The sequence below is a fragment of the Leptonotus elevatus genome, chromosome 8, assembly GCF_054856555.1.
Source record: "Leptonotus elevatus isolate MCC_2025b chromosome 8, RoL_Lele_1.0, whole genome shotgun sequence".
Classification (NCBI taxonomy): Eukaryota; Metazoa; Chordata; class Actinopteri; order Syngnathiformes; family Syngnathidae; genus Leptonotus; species Leptonotus elevatus.
Genome location: NC_141246.1, coordinates 21,534,441 through 21,556,665, shown reverse-complemented (window position 1 = coordinate 21,556,665; position 22,225 = coordinate 21,534,441). Strand labels below are relative to the sequence as shown.

The following is a 22,225-nucleotide window of genomic DNA, read 5'->3' as shown; positions in this document are numbered from 1 at the left end:
CATGCGCACTTCGAGTGTTTGTAGCATGTAGCCGGTGAGCTTCGGATTCAGCCAATCATCGTTGTAGCTCCACCGATTCCACTGCATACTTTGAAAATGCCTGAGAAACTTAAGAGGACATCCGTCTATGAAGCTAGGCCGGCTGCAGAGACTGATGAAGATGAAAATGAAGATGAGCCCACACGTTCCTGACATTTGATAGGCGTTTCCACCGGACGAGCAGGAGAGCTGATAGGATGGTGTAAGTGAAAACGGACGCATGGGTTCCTTGAATACACCTCTTTGATTAATCGCAAAAAATTATCGCATTAATCATGTATTAACGCAAATTAATCACACTATTAATTTGGACCACTGATGACCCATTTAGCTTGATCGCGGATGGTAATGTAACAGGTGCTCTTCAAATTTGGTGGGTTAAAAAATGTTGCTTAAAAAGCCTTTTTAATTATTTGATTAATCATTATTAATCAAAATTCTAAGATTTGATTAATCAGATTAAAAAATAATCAATCATTTGACAGCTCTAATTAAAACATAAATGCAAAAACACATGGTCCTTCAAAGTAGCCTGTTTATTAGCCTCACACACGTCACCGGCAATAACTTCCGGTGTTAAATTCACACTTTACCGAAACACGCCTCTTTGGTGGTTACGCACAAATTTCCTAATTATCCATGGTGGGTTTGTCAGAGGCCTTGACTGGAGAATCGCCGTGCTTTGAAAGTGCGCAAATAAAAGCAAGAAAGGAATTGACATGGTCGCAAATGGGAAAATATGCCCCTTAATGCCTTGATTTAGGTAATTTATCTGTAAGGTAAATTTCAGTATAAAGGTGTATTAACCATGACCAACATTGTACATAATATATCAAAGGTTTTAAGGATGTACAGAGAAGATGTAGATATTTTTCTATGGATAATTTGGTGTCATAATATCTATTAACCAACCTCACCAGATTTAATGTTGTAGCATTATTCAACCTTTTAACCACAAGTTTCACTTCTTAGAGGCAAGAGATGTTGACATTGAAACCTCCAGACATCCAAATGACCCAGATAAAAGAGAGCAAACTAGTAATACATTTACAGTGGATGTGTGTGTGTTTTAATTATTATATTTCTGATTCTGACGTCCAGTATATTTCCTTTGCTTTCATAGATATCAGCACTGCAGAAAGGAGGAGACAGCTTTCCACTCAGAGCAACCTCTGGCAAAGTGCTTGGAAAGGTACAGAGGAAAGATGTGCTAATTAAAAATGACGTACAATCTCTCCCTCGCTGTAGATGATTACAAGTGTAAAAATTCATGTGCAACAAAATGAACCTGGCTGTCACGGTTAGGCCTTACATGATAAATTTTTGGGGGGCCCATCATCAATCACCGACCTGTTACGCCATGTATTATCAAGTATTAGACCCCAACGTACACAACTAAGGGTTAGGGATAAAACAAGGCTAAATTATTGGAGTAAAAACAACTTTAAAGCAGCAATGCGGAACCCCCCCAGAATCAACCAAAAATCCACAATGTGGATGGACGGAGCGCTACAGCAAACAAAATTTTAAAAAATGAAATAAGTACTAAACAAGGACAAACAGGCGACACTAAACATGACCAGAAACACACACAGGGCAATGATTAGGTAATAGTCTGGCATCTTCATTTTCTTCTTTCAATAATTGGCGGATTACAAGCAGTGTTCAGGTGCATACCGTGATCTACTGTACTCACTCATGTCCCCAGCTTTACAATCTACTTCTCAACTTAGTTGCCCTCAAAAATGTACAAAGAGCTTACCTCACACACCTGAACATATCTCCTTCACCTTCACACCAAAGTATACCACCACTCGTCCACTCAGGCTATGCTGCTCTCGCATTCCATTTCAGCCTCTCTCTCTCTCTCTCTCTCTCTCTCTCTCTCTCTCTCTCTCTCTCTCTCTCTCTCTCTCTCTCTCTCTCTCTCTCTCAAATGTGACCTTTCCACAGTACACAATTCCTTCGTTAATTACCCTCAACATTATTATTATTATTATTATTTTATATTGTAATGTTGTCTTCCATTCTTTTCCCTTTCCAATCGTTTTTTTGCCATATGTCTAACCCTTTTCCGCTAATGGTGCTTTCTCCCTCTCCTTTTCCCAATGGTACTGCAACAGTTATATTCTTTCCAAGTGCTCTTTTTGCTAGAGCATCTGCCACTTCATTTCCCTTCAGCCCTGTGTGCGCTGGCACCCAGCAAAATTGGACCTCAATGCCACCCTTGTGAATCCTGAGCAAACTATGTTGTATTTCAATGAACAAGTCCTCCCTAATTATGTTCCTTGAGTGTAAATTCCCCACCATAGACATTCACATTCACCATCCTATCTGGTCTTATCTCTTCTTCCAATTGTTGACTAATAATTACCACCCCCCCAATTCTGCTGTGTATACTGACAAATGATCTAGTAGACACTTTGACATTCTAACCCCAAATTCTAGAATAAACACCCTCACCCTGTGCATTCTTCAAACCATCAGTATAAATCATAAGGTAGATATAATATGTATGTGAGTGACTATCTTTATCTAAACACTTTTTATTCATATCTGTATTTGCCTCTGGATACATCCATGGAGGAATTGTACCTGGCATGTGCAGGACACAGCCACTGGAAAAAACAAACAAACATAGACCAGTCAAGATCACAGGCTCATAAAAAATCCAATTGCAAAATGAAGTAATATTTCTATTTAACAGCATGGCTCATTGAGAAAGTGGTTGTCTCCCTAACTCGATGGTTGTAGGTTCCATCCTCAACCTTGACCATGTCGAAGTGCTATGTTAAGTGCACTCCATTTACCATTTGACGAGTACAACTTCATTTTTAGCAACAATGTAGCTGCTTTCAACACATGAAGAAATGACTAAAGTACTAAATTATTTTGTTAATACATTTTCAAAATTATATTAATACATTCTTTATGAATTACTAAAAGATTATTAAAGCATTTTTTAGGTGTAACTCCTGCATGGCAAAATGAAGTGAAGTGAGATGCTCCTTTGTATATTCTTTCTTGTATTAATGGACAACTTTATAAATCTTTGTAAGCACTGAGGGCATTATGCAAACAGCTCGTCACATTAAGTGATAATTGCATATTGTGCACTGTGTTTGTAATCACTTAATTCACGGATCCAGTCAATGACATCATTGATTGGATCAACAAATGAAGGCAATTCACACAATGTGCATAAAAGGCAAAATATCAGACCATCCGGTTTGGCCAAACAGGTGGGTGTAAAACCCAGTCACAATACAGGACAAGGAGATAATGGAGTTTTATTTTTGTTTTTTTGTTTTTACACATTCACAACCTCTCAACTCTTCATGCAGGCACTTCGTAGCTCAGACAAGAGCACCAAGCCAGTCTATGTGTCAGTCGGCCACAAGATCACTCTGGATACAGCTGTTCATCTCACACACTCCTGCTGCCGGTTCAGAGTTCCGGAGCCAATCAGACAGGTAACAAAGAACATGCACATGTTCTTTGTCCCTTCCCCTAACCCCAAACATCAAATATGTTTACCTACCCCCATTACTTAGCCTAACCTCAACCATAACCCAATTCAAACCTAAACTCTAAAATCAAGTCTTGACCCTCAAAAAGAAGTCTAAACTTGTGGGGACCAGTTAAATGGCCCCACCAGTATGTGAACGGTACGCAACCCTTGAGTAGTCACCGACACCTATACCAAGTACCGATCCCACTATTACTTTTGATACATAAAATGTGTCCCCAAAAAACAATTTCAAGAAAATCTATATATCCCAATAAGGCATTTTTCTTAAAAATGCATGAAATGATTGGTCATTTCCTATTATTCTTTCTAGTTCCTCATTGCAAAACAGCCACAAGAGGGTGGCCGATATTACTATCGGTCGCCGTCGTGAGTACCAATACCTTGAAATAAAGTCTAGTAAATAGACAAACGTCATCACAAGACAGCTTTAAAGCTGCCCAATGCAGAAAATTGAATTTCAAATCGCTACTGCCACGTGTGGGCCAAAAAATGAAACTGCACACTCCCTTCTCATGTAGCCTACACAATGCGTGCATGATGTCACATGAGATGACTGAAAACTATTGGCAAGAGGCTTGCAGGAGTACCCATTACCAACAGCTAAGGTGTTAATCTGCTAATAAGTAGATGTTTGAGTCATAAGTGGTCAAATAGAACGGCTATTGTAAAGATTTGTTTGGTCAGTTGCTACATAGGGCAGTTTGGGAAAACAGGGAACCAATTGGATGGACAAAACGGGCACGGTAGACACAAGCCTTGTAGTTTATTATGTTAAAAAAAATTGGCAAACTAAAACAGGAAGGATTTAAATGTAGCAAAGGACAAAGAAAAAATAATGCAGGGGAGAGGGTTCTATAAAACTAATAACAGGGACCATGATGGCACAATCTAATTTAAATTAAAATCTAAATCTAGAATCTACGTTTTCTACTTTTTGAGGCTGTTGAACTCACAAAAATAATCTTGCTAATCCATCATGTTTTGTAAGTCATTTGAGGGGACAAATGAACAGTTTGTTGACGCTTGCTGTGTGACCAGGAGGTGTGTGTACTATTAGCGTTTTAGTGCTTTTCTTGTTTTCTGTCTTCTTTGGCTAATTTTGGGGGGTAATTTAATGTGTTTGTCGGATTACGACCGTTCCTATTGCTTTTCAATGGAGGAAGTCAGATTAAGGTGAAAGAGCAGGTATTGTTTTAAAACTCAACCAATGTAATATTATCACAGAAGGAAGCAAGTCAAAAGTAAAAAATCTTCTGTTTTTAATGACCACCAAATTCAAATGTTTCATGTCACATAATACATTAGATATACGATAGGACATTAATTGTTGCCCTGAGGTTGTGACTAAGACTATTACGCTTCATTGTGAACGGTCTCATCTCTATTACTCATCTCCATTGTGTATTACGGGAAATATTCCAGCTGCTGATGACTCTTAACAAGGTACGTGAGTATTGAGAACTACTGTTAGTTTTACAGCCCTCATGCGAACAGTCAAATAAGATATTGCATTGACAGCATCAGGTCTTATTAAAACACCCACGTTTTTTGGAAGGAGGCAAGAACATGTTTTGGTTGACCTGAGCTGATCCTTCCGTCCTGCCTTCCCCACCCCCCCACTTGCTTCCACTAGGCTGTGCTGTGTTCCCACTCTTGAGTATCCCCACTGCAATGACATTTCACATGCGCACATATTTTAAAATCAGCAGCAGCAGCTAACTCATCCCTGCCTTGCCTTTATGTGTGTTTATTTCATCAAAGTGTAATCGTGATTTGTTTCGCTGGTGGGAGGGGAGTGGAGGCGTCTTTAGCAGTGGTAGTAGCCGCAACAGCCGACTTGAACGTGGACAGCAGACAAAAAAAGGGCACTTTAACTTTCTTCTGTCCACACTACTGACTCTTTTTGTTTTTTTGTTTGTTGTTTTACACTTGCTCCCAAATACTGTTTCTCCTGTGTCAGGCTTCATTTGTCACCTGGGTGTTTTTCCCAAGCATTGTCTTGTCTTTATCACTGACAACGCCTTTGACAAGTTTTGTGGGTGTTATTTTAGATACGCACGTCAAAATGGAGGTCGACGGCTCCCCTCTTTGGTGGAGGTTCTCATGCATGCTAGATCCACCACACCAGCATCTACTGAGATTCAAACTGAATTTGCTTCTCCCACTGGTCGCTGAATCAGTGGAGGCTGGTGTTTGAGGATCTCACTCTTCTTTATCTATCCTTCCTTTAGTCTTTCTTCTGGTCTCTTGAGGTCTCCCTAATCTGTTGGAATTTAGATGTTTCTGCAGGTTGGTGTAAGATTCTGGTTTTGTAACTGTTGGTGGTGTGTGGTTGGTGCTGGATTTTGGACATTGTTTCATCTTTCTTTCCTTTGATCCTTCCTCTGCTCTCCTGGTGCTCTCCTGATGACTGCACGACTGGTGAGACTCTAAAGTATCCGGTTTAGGTGAAGGATTTGGGATTTTTAAAAGGTTTCAGGTGAATTAAAGAGCACAAACTCACATGGGAAAAAAAGTCAGAATGGATGACAGCACTGTTTTTTAGTGTATAACCACAAGGTAATCATATGAACATGGTAAATAGGTTCAAGTGTTAGTAAATAATACTAATAGTTTGTATGTATGCAATGTGCACACTCAGTTGCTCGGACTGAACAGCTGCAGATTTCTTGTGATGTGACAGACTTTGTGCTGTGGTTTTGTCCTGTGGTTAACCACACTTTGTAAATGCACCAACTGTACTTAAATGTGGTAGGTGTAGTAACGTTCTTAAACTAAGCTTTTGGAGCATTTTTTTTAAAATTATTATTTTCCAGCATAATTCAACTTTTGCTGTAGGAGTCCACCATCATGGCTCATCTTGACTTTGAAATATTTGCCTCCTCTACTTGTGAAAGTGTCTTATTGCTGATCAGGGCGTCTTCCTTTTCCTTTTTTGCATCCAAATCATGATTCAGGGTCAGGTTAGGGCCATTCCATTCTCATCTTCTCCTGAATCAACTCTTTTGTTGACCCAGATGTATACTTTGGGCTGTTTAAAGGTGAAAATCAGTTTAATTTTCATGTTTCTTGCAGAAAGCCTTTGTGTTTTGTGTCAGACCTGACTGGTATCTAAAATCGGTCATGTGTTCCACTCAGAAAAAAAAATCTACAGTTGGAAATTTTCCTTTGTATTTTTCTGGTTATAAATTATGTATCTGACTACATCTGCATCACTAAAATGTTGCATTCTTACGTAAGAGCTGGTAATTGATCACTCTGTATAGAAGCTCAAATGAACCTTTCTGTCTCTTCCGCTTATATCACAACTGAAAAAAGAAATAAAAAAACCTCTCTCCATTCAGCCCAATGAGGGATTGGAAGTAAGAAAAGATGAAAGGAAAAATGACATCATGGTGAGATCCTCCAGTGAAGGTTGATGGGTGAATGCACACTGCAGCAGAATTGCTCCCACACCTTTAGATTCTAACACTTGTCACTGTCTCATGTTTCTCACAATAAAGCCCAAGAGAAAGTACTGTAAACGGAAGTGGAGGATGGTCACGCAATAATCACAAGTCATTTCTTGTTTTCTGTTTTTGTCTTCCCAACCTTTGGCTTGTAGCAGTGAAAGACTGTGAATAAGACATCAGAAGGCGCTTGCACATGAGTTGATAATTTTGTGGCCACTCAAAAGCGTTTCATATCAAAGATATATGTCAAAGAATTATGTGATTTAATATGATTGTGTGGTTTTAAAACACTGGAATAATTTTGTTTCATGGAACCTAATAGACCAAAACCTGTCAACATTAAATATTATTCAATTTAGTTCAATACACTCTGTGGGAAATTATGTCTCAATGTTTTCATCATAGCTCATCTATCTCAAACAAGTTACACCATTTCTTCTTTTACTTTTATTAGCTTAAATATGTTGAATGGTGTCATTGCTGTTACCTGTGGATGATTTAAAAATAAAAATAAAACAGAACATTTCTTACTATTAAAATGTATGAATACTCAGAAATAGGCTAAAATGAAATGAGATGATAATCTCACAAATAGCAATCAATGATGCTCTTGAATAAATCACAGCATTTCTCTTGGCTTCTCGGAACAGTCCCCAAACACCATGCATGTATATATACAGTATATATGCCCTTGCCGGGCTGTGAGCAATGTGGGGATGATGTCATTGCAGTCTGATACATGCTTATATAAAGTGTTTGCAACGATGCCGTGACAACAATGCCACAACATTGCGTTTCTGTTGCATTTGATCACTTTGCATTCAATCTTGCAGAAAAAGTGAAATACATATGAAATAGTATTGTGGTTCGTCACCAGGATTATTTTTTTCAAATTTACTGAGACAAATTATGTATAGTTCAAGAATTGGCAAACCAATTACACTGGCTCGATATGTTAGGTCCTGTCAGTTCCCGATCCTAACTTGGTGAATGGCTGTGTTAAGTGGCTGTGCTATTATTGAGCATTATTAGTTGACGAATCATAACAAGAAATCTAATTCCTTCAGAGATTGTGTATGTGAATGCTGAAATACGTATGGTGCCATAAAGCTGGAAAATAAATGTCATTAGTAAATTTAAAAAAAGAAGAAGAAGCACAGTCCCAAGCAATGAAAGCCAGAGGATTTCCTAAAAAATATAAATTAAATCAGCATTTTTAAATAACATTGTTAACAAACCATAATCTAATAAAAAGGTTAAGAGAAATCTGTTGCTGACATTCAGCGCGGTTCATAACCGTCAACCCCTTGTGTCATAAATATTTTTCAAAAGCATATCTTACAGTTCATATGAAGGTCAAATTCTTCTTCTCCACCATACATTTTATCTTTAAATTCATACTTTTTGATCCTCAGAGAAAGAAAAAAAAAGAGTCTGTAATGAGAATTTATTGTTTGTTCCATTGAATCAACACATACTAACTTTTCTCTTTCTTATTGGCAAATCTGTGTGTGCAAATTGAGTGTTGACATGCGTGGAAGTTTTAAAAACTGATGCTACTTCTGATGCAAAATTCATCCACTATCAGCAGTGAAAATATTTTTGTCATGGGGCTTGTTGTGGACGCCAAAGGATAGCGTGCCAAAAGTAGCAGAGTTATTAATTCCACTGGCAGTCCCTTTTTATACTAATTTGCATTTTTATATAGTGGTGTGGATAGGATGGGCTTTGGTACACCAACATTTCCGCATTGAATGTGATGTACCAAAGGAATGTCCTTGTATTCATGCGTACGCAACATTTTCTGGATTTAGCCGTACGCTGGTTTTCAATATGAAAGCTAAACCAATTTTGAGACCCCAAGTGACTTAAAAAACACATCATCCCGAGGCTAAAACTTCTCATCACTCCCCTCAAACGTACATCCACCGGTAATGGGACTCTTAGGAGCTCCATGAGACACACAGTAACGTCATATTTCCAGATCCTACCCCCTTTGTCTGGAGTGTGTTCCACTAAATACGTCTTTAATAATATTTGCTGTCTCCTGACATCATTTACTTGTACATTGTTGCCAGAAAAAAGCTTCTTGTATGCCTTTTCCTCTTGTAAAATACTTACATTTACTACACTGCCATCAAAAGATCTTTGCCCTCTTCAGACTAACTTATTTTTTGCATAGTTTCCCCATTTTAAGGTTTAGGATCATCAAACAAATCTAAATGTTAGGCAAAGTAGAGTGGGATGGCCATCTCTTGCCACTCGAAGGGCCAGACACTGCTGCACTTTTATTTACAAGGCACTTCTTTACTACCTTAATATTTTTGTGCCTTAATTACTCTGAAAAATGCTGAATCTCATGCACAAAATGTATTACTTTCGGTTCCCTATGCTTATACTGAGTTGGGTAAAGGAGCTTTTGTTTACTCTGCTCATTATGTGAAGAATATGTAACAAAAAGCTAGAAGCTAATCGATTTAATTTCTTTAATCACTTTTTTAGTCCAAACAGTTTTTGAGACAAATTCCACAACTTGCACTTATTATTTATAATGTGTTTATAAAATTCCATGTTCAATTTTTAACTGCATTTTATGTTTGGCCAGGACTCCTTTGAAAATGTGTTTTTTGATCTCAATTGGATATTTCCTGGTTAAATAAAGGTTAAATGAACCAAAAAAAAATTCTGCCGACCACAGCATGTGTTTTAGGTCCTGAAGTAACAAAGCAGTGTCAGACTATCACTCTACCACCACCGCTGACTGTTGATATGATGCTCTTTTTCTAAATTGCGGTGTTACATTTACACCAGATGTAACGAGACACACATCTTCCAGAAAGTAAATTTTTCGTCACATCAGTCCATAAAATACTGTATTCTTCCAACAGTCTTGAGAATCATTCAAATGTTTTGTTTTGTGCAAAAGTAAGATGAGCCTTTGTTATGTTTGGTCAGCTGAGTTTATTGCTTTGGAACTCTGTCATTTTTGCGCTTGCTCTTCTATTTTGTTGAACCTTGAACACTGACATTAACTGAGATGAGGGTGTTGTCCTGGGTTTCTTTATGACTGGCATGACTTGTCGTTGTGCTGTATGTTGGCCACTCCTGAGAAGGTTCACCACTGTTCCATTGATTTTTTTATTTTTAATATTGGTGGATTGTGGCTCTGACCTTGGTTCGCTGGATTCTGAAAGCTTTAGGAATTGCTTTGTTTAGGTGAACGGTATGGGATTTTTTAAATAGGTTTTTGGTGAACTAACGAATACACACACACACACTCGCACGCACACACGCACATACACACATACCCACCCACGTACAAAAAAAAAAAAGAGCAATGATGATGACATTACCAAATGAACAATACTGAGCTCTTAAAAAAATAAATAATAATAATAAAAAAAAAAGGAATTGCTTTGTCAACCTTGGATTTCAATGACTTTATTTCTCATCTGTTCTTTTTTTGTTGCAGCTTTTTGAGATTTTAAGCTGACTTGATTTTGTCAAACGGTTCTATTTAAGCGATTTTTTTGATTGAACAAGTCTGGATGTAATCAGGCTTGATGTGGTTATTGAGAATGAACAACTCAGCTTTCCCAAAAATATGGTTATTGCGGTTAATTCTTGATTTAACAAAGTGGACAAGTACTTTTTCCACACAAGGCAGAGTGGCATTGAATATATTTTTTCCCTTAATAAATAAACCCACCATTTAAAAATGTAACTTTCTGTTTACTTGGTTAGTCTAATTCTGATGTTTACATTTGTTTGATTATCTTAAAGATTAAAATGTAGGAAATGCAAAAAAAAAGAATTAGAAAAAAGGGCAAGTACTTTTTCACAGCACCAATTTGAAACAGTGAAACTGGTTACTGTGTTTTACTTAGGTTCTTGTCTTGCTGCTGCTTATATATAGCTTTACACTATCTTTCTGCAGATCCACTAACACTTAAAGAAAGGCTTCCTTGCAATACCGAAAGCTCTTTGGATATTGGATGTGTACAACCTCCCAGCTAAGAAGCAATTAGTGTGCCTCCATCTTGGGTTTCCATGCTGGCCGGGTGTCAGGCAGACAGGAAATGTAAAAGCAGCTGCAGCGCCAGATTGCAAAAACAGATGGAATTTTAATGTGAGTGATAGGCAATGGGAAACCTGCATGAACGGAATGAAAGCGATTGAGGAATTCATAGTGGGTGGCTATACATGTGGTGAGAATAGGAGGAGAAATGCAACATGTTTGTTTTGGGGAGAGCCGTGTGTGGCTGCGTGTGTGCGTGTGTGGTATGGCTTGGTCACTTGTGTCCCCACTTTTTCCAAATCTCTCATTCCCTTTTGTCCCTAACTTCTTTCATCCTCTGTTCACATGACTGTCTTTTATTCATCCATCTATAGCCACCTGCATCCACATATCCCCTTCCCTCTCTGAAACTTTCTGAATAATTCAGAGCAGCGTAGCTTGCATATTTTTGGTTGCGCTCTCACTTCTGCAGTTCTAGAAACAGCCGGTACTGCAATACAAGCACACAGTCCTCCATGTGCACAAATGTGACTGCAAAAACGTACACACAAAACTTTACTATTAGTGGGATCACAGAGACTAACAAGGAGAAATAATATCCTTATTGGGAGGGGGGGAAATCCTTACAGGTCTTTTTCAGTGTCAGTGATGCATCCTTCCAGTCACTCCTGCTTTTATTTAGGTCCATCCATCTATGCATCCATGCGTTTTCTGTACCACCCGTCCTAATAACTTTATTCTGTTTATCTAAAGTAGTAAAGTAGCATGTGGTCAAAATCACAACTTTGCTTGTGATTTCATGGAACAGTCTTTTCTCATTTGTAACCATCACCTACAGAGAGTTGTCCCACCCCCCCCCCCCCCCCCTGTTTGTTTTGTCTGAGTGTGAACACAATTTCTCAAAAAGTTAGGAACAGATTTAAACTAAATTTTGTGCTTTGCTGGGCAATGGGCCAAGGAAGACGATTAGATTTCAAGGTCAGCCAGTTAATGCACTGAACTTGAGAAAGAATTGTTTGTATCGAGATGCATTTTGCTACTAGATAAAATATCTGCACATATATAATGTCCAAATATAGTCATAAATAAATATTGCAGGGGCTGTGCTCTCTCTCTCTCTCTCTCTCTCTCTCTCTCTCTCTCTCTCTCTCTCTCTCTCTCTCTCTCTCTCTCTAAGTGCGTGTGCATATGTGTTTTTAAGTTTTACCTACATAGCCTTCTGTCCATTATTGTAAACAAAAACAAATTGCATGCTGTCCTTTCCTTGCTGCGAGTTGCCAACTTCTCAAGTGGACTTTCAGATTTATGGGTGTTATTCCTTTTCAAAAGTAGCTACTGTATTCCACTCCACTTTCAAGGTGCTTGTTTTTACAAGGCACTTGCTTTTTTGAAGCAGGCAGACAGATAGACAGACAGATAAATAGACAGACAGACATACATACATCATGATCAGATATCATAACTACATGTCTGATGTTTGGAACAAACTAATCAATGTCCAAATCATTAGCAAATTTGATAATTCTGATTCATTTGTTAGAGCCAAACACAGTTACCTCAATACAAGTGAATGCAAGAAATGGCCGGAAACTCCCTGTTAAAGATGACAACTAGGCGTGAACGTCCTCAAATAGCCAAGGCTCCCTCTAGTGGTTATGTATCTCTATGTCCATGTGTCTCCCAATACAATGGTACTTCCCAACGACTTCACTTCGGGGCGACGACACACCGTTAGTGAACTACAATACAAAGGACTGTTTGAACTTTGTGTGCCATATGGCCTTATTGCTGTCACAAAATCAACTCTGCCGCAGTCAGTAAGTTTCAAATAAACCTTAAAGGCATATATATTGGATTAATTGGCAAAGACTAAAATGAAGGACATTTTCTCTGTAGTTATTAGAGGTAGGAATCTTTGAATGTCTCACGATTCGATTCCGGTTTTTGGGTGTGCTATTCGATTCAGAATACATTTTTGATTAAGAGCGATTTTTTAATTCAAAATGATTTGATTGACAATGATTTTTGCTTCAATTTATAGATGTTCAAAGAACTGTAATGATCTACTCCAGTATGACTCGCTAATGCTAACTAGTGCTCTACCCGCGGCACAAAGAACGGCTCCACGCTGCAAAAAAACAACTTTTATTGGAATAACTTGATCGTGACTTTTTCCTTCGACTCTCTAATGTGGCTACAACTTAACAGTGTATCAGACCGCGTGAAACCACACCCCTAGTAGTTATAGTTCGTTTTTATCAATTGGGTTAACTCAAATTACCATTTATTTCATTTATTGTTGTTGTTTTGTTTGTTTTTTACAAAAATGATTCATTTTTTTGGGTTTGTTTACATGAACTATAATAACTTTGGTCGTCAGAGCACACTTTTTAAAGACAAACAATGAACAAAATATATAGAACTGTATTGTACGTAATCTGTGTACATTGCATGTGCCTTTAAGAGGCGGGACGGCACATGAGTGTCTGTGCGAGAGCTGTGCCCAACAGCGACTTCTGTGGGAGTGTGCTCCCTTTGTTTTATTACTTTCACGTATGAAAAGTGCATTGGTGGTTATGGTGTCCGTTTCCCACACGCAAGGTAAATATAGCAGCGGATTAATTGAATAAACTTTCTGGGTAGAGAATGTAAAGTAAAATGATTTCAAGGAGTGTTCTTCCCAAACTTTTTCAGCATTAAAAACTCCCTGACTTTTAAAAATACACGATGTCTAACCTAAAAATCAACATGTACTTATAAATTATGGCTAAAGAACAAAACAGGCATTTTTTATAACAATAAAGATGAATCAGAGGGCCCTTAGCAATAAAGAATGTGCTATGCGCCTGTGTGACAATTAATTCAATTGCTCATAGCAGCATTTAATTCTTACATTAAAAACTGACCTTTTTTGAGTACCTTAAACTAAGTTTGGGCCTTGGGCTTATTACCAAGGATTTGTTGAGCCACAATGAATTCTTGTTCTGACGCACTTGACTACTTTCTGATGGCTGATCCCTTGACCACGCATGTGAAATAAAGATATTAATAGACATCTACACAGTCATGACAGAGAGGTTAAAATGTCATTTAAGATTGACATCATTGCTCTGTTGCTGCCAGCTGTGCCAGTTGACTTGTGGAACTTATCTGACTGTACCAGAAGGGTGTGATTGATTTAAATCGGGCATCTCCTTTGAGCCCTGAGGCTGTCTAAATGTTAATATATGGCTGTCTGACATTCTGCTGCTGCAGCCACTGGACTGGAGGCCTTCTTTGGGTAAAGTGTGGTGGGTGGCAGTGAACACTATTTGAATGACCTGAAGGAAACCTAATGATTTCAGTTATTAAAATGCTTTGGCTTGAACCAACATTTGGCACGGTGGATTCCAGTGAGAAAGACAGGATGGAGTGGACAAACAACGGGGCAGACAAGCATAGCTGCTTGGTTTAAGGGCTTTTGTCAGGCTAAATAATAAATACTTGCCCGGGGCTATTGGTCCAGTCACCTCTGCACATGTGTGTGTGTGTGTTGCCTGACAGCGCTCAAAGCTACTACAAAGAGCCAGCAGTGCACATCTGTTTGCTTGTGGCCTTTTCTTCACTCTGCATAAACACAGCCCTTCTTTTATCCCTTTTTCAACAGCACTCAGTGCTATGGCTATGCTCGCTTGTGACCATTAAATGCTATATAAGTTGCCTATCGACCATACTGATATATTGCACAACATTCTCTTGAAGCAGTAAATGCAGTGTTTCAGTAATACTTTGTATTTCAAACGTTTTTCGGGATGAGTAAGGGAGTCAAAAGATATTTGGCAAAGAGACAAATATATGACAGCTGGTTTAATGTCGAAGAGGGACACTTTGAAATTACTTCTGGAAATGTACTTGAAATCAAGCATGAAGATTTTTAAAATTCAAGTTCACAGTAAATATATCCTATGCCGTAGTTCCACATCCATGCTTCTGCGGCGCCACAAATGGTGCCTCTGTAACACTTGTCTTTACCTGCTAATTGTGACTGGACTGCAGTCACTGGATATGCTCATGCTTCTCAACACGGATCAGTAGGTTGGAGATTTATTTTGAGCGCAGCCCGTCTCACAGATTTGCCTGCGGTTCAGATTGTGCAGAGTTTCAATGTGTTGTGCTTGTATGGATTCTCTGCGGATTCCTTCTTTCCTGAACTGTGAGTGTGAAGGATTGCCTGTGTTTATACGGGAGTTTCGAGATGGACTGGTGATCTGTCTGCTATGTACCCCAACATCTCGTCTCCAGCTCCCCTGCAAGGTATGAGCAGTATGGAACGTAGTGTGATAGATAGTCTGCCTCTCCAACTGACAAAATCGTAACGGCAGAGGAAGTGTTCCTAATTTAATTGTCTTTTTGTGTTGATTTTCCCCATTTTTCCCTTTTGAACTCTCATTGATTGCGGGTGTATAATGCAATATACTGTAGCCAAACTGCACTCCTAGCCCTTGTAAAACAGAAATAAAAGTTTCTGAAGTAATGTTGTCTCACAGTAACGAACCATTTGCCAAATCACGTGTGACTGTTTACTGTTAAATGCGTTTAAGAACATAACAGGGCAAACATACCAACATAACCAATCTAAAGACTAAAATGAAAATAGTCAATAGTCCAACATATAGGAATTGCTGCTCTTCAGAACATAGCCAACCTTTTTTACTTAATGTTCTAGCTTGCAGATTCTCACGCAGGAGAACAGATTGATACAAAGAAGTTTTAGAATTCACTACATGGAAAAAAAAAATGCAGACACACTTTTAAGTCATGTGATTATTTGGTGAATCAGGAGTTGGACTAAATTATTCCTTATTTTTAATTTTACCCAGACTTTTTGGACAATTGTATGCTTTTAACCTAATGTCTGATTTACTCAAGGTTTGGCGTAATGGGCGTAAACTTGATTGCAATAGATGTGAAAGCTGATCACCAGGATTGCATCTCATAATGTGGCAACATTGCTGCACAGTTCATGTTGCGCTTTCTGTAAGGAGTATATGCAAATACTAGATTAATTTAGTATTTGAATGGGCATGCATTTATCAAACCTGAGGCACATGTGGTGCAGGTGCAAATGCTGACTGCAACACTGTGGTGAGTAGGAGTCAGGACACGAATGAACAATACTGAGCTCTTAAATTTTTTTTTTTTTTTAAAGGAGTCAGGACATGCAGGTAAAATTAGAGGCGGTGTGGTGAAATTATCTTTTCTGTTCATGTGAACATTTTTTAAATGCCTGAAACAAAAATGATTGTTCCGTATTGTCTATTCAGCAATGCAATTTTGAATCTTTAATCTATGGCTACATTCACACTGCAGGTCTTAATGCTCAATTGGGATTTTTGAGTGAAATCCGTTTTTTTTTTTTAGCAAGCGTTCACAATATATATTAATTGCAACCTCTGTCTGCTGTGTGAACGTATGTGTCCCCAAAGTGACCCGCAAATACGTATGGTCCAGCGTGTCAAGGCCACAGACTTTTATAAGTCCGTCGTCGAAAGCTCATATTTTTACCATCTCATATCTACAGAGGAGTGAATGCGTGAGGACGTAGGAGTAATATTTTGTGGAAATGAAGCGAGCCTTTTCATGCTCATCTTTTTTCCCCTCCGAGCTCCTCATTTGACGGAGACCCACGGAACGTTGTGGACGTAGGGGAGTTCCACTTTGGAATGTTTTGTTTGATGCACTGAACAGGAGTTGAAGGAAAGCTGATAAAGCACCAGCACTTGGCTCAGTTGTTTAACACTCCGCCTCCGACTCTGGTTACTCGCTACAACCTCTCCTAACGATGACATCACGTCATTGCCGTGCGTAATAAATGCAAATGTAAAGTGTGGCTACCTTACTAATATCACCACAAATGTCAATTTTATGCTTCATGTTTCAAGTGGGATTAAATTAAAGTCAGATATACATAAAGTTACAACTCCGTATCCGATCTAGGACCACATATGAAAGTGACCCAGGTCAGATATGAAATATCGGAATTGTACCGTTCACACTGACGTCAGATACAGGTCGCATTTCGGCAAAAAAATACGATCTGGGTCACATTTGCCTGCAGTGTGAACGTAGCCTAATTGTTCTAAAAGCTGACTTGGAGCCAGTCACAAGAAGTAATGCGTCACCTGAAAAAAATCTTTTCAACTCTGCAATTCCTTGTGTCTCGGTCAGTTCAGCACATGGTGACAAATTGGTGCTGGCTTCTCCCAGAGTGTTTTTTGGAGTGTGTTTACCCAAGTTTTAAATACAGTGTTAAGCATCCACATCGACACGGGACAAGTTGCCTAAATAAAACAAAATAATTGGAGAAATATTTGTTTTCTGTAACGCCTTTGTTTACCTCTTATTAACAATTCTAATTCCATTACTTGATTTAATTACAAAAACATTACTTTCTCGCATAGTGTCAGAAAATTTATTTGGTGTTAGTCTTGGGAAGCACAAATTTATACAACAGATGCATACAATTACATGAATCTAAAAAGGGTAAACACACTTGTAATTACTTCATGTTATTATTTAAAAGGAACACTGCTGGAGGAATAAAAGTGTTCTTGTAAAGTGTTCTGTTTGGCCAGGGGTTCGTGGTAATGGCTGCCTGAGGTCCTTGATGATGCCGACGGATTTCCTATGTACTGCACGAATGTGCAGGTCAGAGAGAGGAGTTGGAGTGGTGCCGCCGATTTTTACTGCTTGTTTAATGGCGACTTTATTCTTGCTTTTGCTTTAAGGAAGTCATACCAGGATTTGATGTTGAACGTGAAAATGGGTGATGGGTAGACTGCAGTTAAAATGCCCTGTCTGATGTTAAAATTCCTCAGCCTCCACAGAAGAAACTTGCACTGCTCTGTCGTTTTGTAAAACCCTTCCACATTCTGCGTGAAAGACAGGAGTTGGTCGATATTCTTACCCAGGCACCTAAAATAATTGACCTGTTTCACGGTCCACCAGTCCCTCTAGCAAACGGCTCAGAGAGAGGATGTGGTGTGTCACGGGTCTGTCATCCCCTGCAGTAGAGCTGTTTTTCTTTTTAAATTAACATTCAGTTCTAGTGAGATGAGAGGAGTTGCGGTGGAGCTGGTGATTTTCTGTAATGTCTGGTGGTCTGCCTGGTGTAGAAGGTGTTGAGTTGTTGCTTAACAAAAAAGGCAGGGTCTGAGCACCGGATCACATCAACTCTCTGCCCATCATGATGCCTCTGTTGTATTTCCTCTGGTGAAATTATTCTTCCATTTTGTTCTTGTAGTGGAGCTCAAATTTTTGATTGCATCTTTGTCACCTTGCAATAATAAATAAATAAATAAATGAGGAAGGAAGGAAAGAAGGAAGGAAGGAATTGTTTTTTAAAATTTCATTTTGTGCCCTCCCAAATGTTCCATGGTAAAAGCCTTCACAGCTACCTACACTCTAAAAAGAGAATTGTTGAACCAATTTAAGGTTACAAATTGAATTGTTGACTTAATAAAATTGCTTCAATTGGTAACACATGATTTAATTTAATTAATCCAAAGTGAATATATTAAGTTCAATTAATTATGAGTTCATTAAACTTAACCCCTCAATGTTTCGACTTCACTTTGGATACATTTTGGATTTAATTTAATTCAAGTGAATATATTAAGTTTAATGAACTCATAATTAATTAAACTTAATATATTCACTTTGGTTGAACTTAATTCAATTGTGTGTTACCAATTGAAGCCATTTTATTAAGTTGGACAACAATTCAATTTGCAATCTTAAATTGGTTAAAAAAATTATCTTTTTAGAGTGCAATATGCAAAACCCTCTTTTAAATACGGCATCACTTGTAATGCAGAGATGCCAACAGTTTGAATTTGTCTGTATTTTGTTGTGGACAGTTGGCACGTGTTCCACTGCTTTGAATAAGTCAAAGGTGTCCCATAGAGACCATTTTTGAGTTAGTTTAACTTGGAGACAGTGTGCCAGTAAGCGAGCGACCTGTTAGTATTTTGGGATTCTTGGGATTGTGGTAGATACATTTGGACACTATCAACCAATCGCTGTCGAGTTTGTTGATGTCATGGAATCTTCCTCATTGTCAAGCTGACTTCAAGCACATCGGACTACAGGTTGGCAGCCCCTTCGACAACAGAGCATTGGTTGGCTAGCTAGCTTGGCTAAACGTGGTGCAGACTTCTTCCACCATTGCCTTCATAGCAGAGAATAAGCGATACTTTTGACAAGTTTCGTTATCACGAGAGGAGGACTTAACAGGAGAAGATAGCTAAGTCATGCTAAACCGTTGAGATATTGTTAAATGTAGCCAAGAGGGCCGACAGAATCTGCGTTACGGCAGAGAGTGATCAATTATCAACAGAGCAAATTAATTTGTGTCAAGAGAGAAAACATAATACATAGACACGCACAGGCCAAGTCCAAAGATAGTCTGCCATCAGAATATATGTGTTTACTTTTAGCTTTTTAAAAATTGCCATGTAATCATTAAGTTTAAACACAACTCAACTTTATTTCATTTTTGATATTGTATCTAATATTGCAATTTAACAACAATTACAGGTGTAAAAAAAAAGTGCTGTACATAAAACACAAAGCCACTAATTAAAATAATACAGTCATCCATCCATTCATTCTATGTACCATTTATCCTCACAAGAGTCATTAATGTCATAAATAACTAATAAAATGTTGTTTTCTAAATAAGATGAGTAAATTTAAGTGGGAAGAGTTTGATGAAGACCATTTCCAATTCCTGTATAACTGCAGTGCATAAAGAAAAGTCTCTGAAGGCACGTTTGGATGAATTTGGTATGGGGGAACTTGACAGCTTTGAAAACAATGCCTTTTTATCATTTAGCCAATCCCAAGCAGACCACAGCTTTGTCTGGTCCTCAAATAGGTGTTTAGATAGAAATGCTGAGCGGCATTGGACTAAAGACCCGTCTGCACACAATGATTTATCTTTGTCAGGTTTGGCAGCAAAGACCAGAGTTTTGTTTGTTCTGTGTAATGTCAGCATCAAGGTCAGCTCATTTCCATTTCAAACATCCAGTGTGTGTGTTCACCGTGTCAGGGCGTTCCCGCACACCTCTGATTGCATCTGATTGTATGAGTGATGTCTTCCTTTCCGTGTCTTTTCCTCGTTGCGTTCTCACTTCCCCCATCTTTCTTCTTTCACAGGCTGACTATCGCTCCAGAGAGTACCTCCGTGCTCACTTCCCTGTTGCAGAGACAGGAAGCGCAGAATCAAGTGGGTGAGTGGACGCAGTTTTGTTTTTTTGCGGTCTGACGTACACACACATTTTTTGACACCCAATTAAGGAGAGCTAATTTGTCTCAATATACGTTTAATAAAGCCACAGCATATGACTCATTGGGGATACTCTGAAAATCAATGTACCCTGTCAGCTTTGTTGGCAAGCATAATCATTCTCATCAAAGTTGCCATTTCATTTTAACCCATGTAATTTAGAGGTGGATAAACACTCTGAGAAATTCAACTTTTGTTAAAACATTTGCTAGAGGTGTTTAACTTTCTTATTAGAGTGCGGTCAGCGACCATGATGAAGTCAGAATCGTTTGAATCCAGTGAAATTAAAGTCATATATCAGAAACACAGGGTTGCTTACATTACCAAGGTCATGATCCCTCTGAGGGAATCATTTTTCTAAGCCTATTCTGTATCAACATGGAGGCGTGTGCTCACCAAAGTCGTCAGCACAAGAATCCTTTTCACCTACTGTAAGTAGGAAGCCAAACTGAATTGTTTCCTGTCAAAATTCCTAAGTATCTTCCTTTGTCTGCATAATTTTTAGATAGAAAAAGTTTGATTAGACAAAAAATGGCAACAGAGACAACTTGTATGGAGGAGCAAAAATTAAAAATAAATAAAATGACTAAATGAATAAAAGTGAAATAAAAACATATTAAAAATATAATTCAAAAATTAAAGCCCAAAAAATAATATTTGATGGATGGATGGATAGATGGATGGATAGATAGATAGATAGATAAATAAAAGTAATTATAAAAATGAGAATTAAATATCAATCAATACAGTAAATAAAATTGCTCTGCTCTCACATTTACTTATTTCATATTGCAGACGCTCTGTCAGGATGAAATGTTATTCAAATGAGGGGGCGGTCCTAAGCGACTTGAGTTGCGGTGCAGTGGTCATTGTCGTCCATTGCTGAAGCTCTCCATGCAAGCCGGCGAGACTTCCTTGTTCGCCGACCCGCTCACTCGACCATTGAAAGGCAGTTTGCAACGGCAGAGTCCAACCCAAGACACGCTTAGGACCGCCCCCTTATTTGAATAGCATTTTGTGGTGAAGGAGTGTCTGCAATATGAAATAAGTAAATGTGAGAGCAGAGCATTTTTATTTATTGATTGATATTTAATTATGTTAATTTTTTATAATTTTTGTATATATTTCAACATTAATTTGGATATTTATTTTTATTTTCGAATCTTGTTTTTTATTTTTACTTATATTCATATATATATATATATATATATATATATATATATAGTTTTGACTTTCATTTATATTTATTTTTTTGGCTTTAATTTTGAATTATATTTTTTTATATCCGTTTTTATTTTCACTTTTTTTTTTTTTGTCATTTATTTATTTTGAATGTTGGCAGTCTTGGTCCTCCGCAAACGTGTTCATGTAGTTACTAAATCACAATGCTTTATATTTATGTGTAAGGTACCCCACATTCACCTGTCAATGTAGGGCTCTTTAAGTGACTGCACATTGTACAGTATGTCACCCAGGCAGTGTTCTTGCAGCTGTGAAGCTAAGTATGTATTTACACTATTGTACAGAAGCAGAGAGGAGGAGGGCAGGTTTATGGAAGATTGATGCTTTGCAAAAATTCATCTCCACAAATTGAGATGGAATGATTTTAGCAAACATAAACATACATAAAAAATGTAGATCGACTCAACCTTCAACTGACACCCGAGCCGATCAGTGGTTAGTAGCTCCAAATGGAAGAATGTCTGATTTAAGATTTTGAAGTACTGTACGGTGTTACTGCTTTTGAAATATCAAGTGTGCAGGTGTGCACAGTGTATCTCGGTGCACCCCACTGGCAAACGTAATGGGATGTCCGCGCTCATCCCCTCAGAAGCCCCCTGACGTGGTGAATCCTC

General features: G+C 38.3%; 1 protein-coding gene across 4 annotated transcripts in view; it reads left to right on the top strand.

Moving 5' to 3' along the window:
* LOC147170196 (endonuclease V-like) overlaps window positions 1-22,225 on the top strand; it is a 77,896-nt gene that overhangs the window by 18,497 nt on the left and 37,174 nt on the right. For 3 of the 4 annotated variants that reach the window (XM_086083990.1, XM_086083988.1, XM_086083987.1), the window contains exons 6-8: window positions 1,163-1,231; window positions 3,384-3,512; window positions 20,240-20,313. In XM_086083990.1, coding sequence (XP_085940116.1) covers window positions 1,163-1,231; window positions 3,384-3,512; window positions 20,240-20,313 — 272 coding nt within the window. The remainder of the gene's footprint in view (window positions 1-1,162; window positions 1,232-3,383; window positions 3,513-20,239; window positions 20,314-22,225) is intronic. The other variant, XM_086083989.1, reaches the window with a different exon arrangement.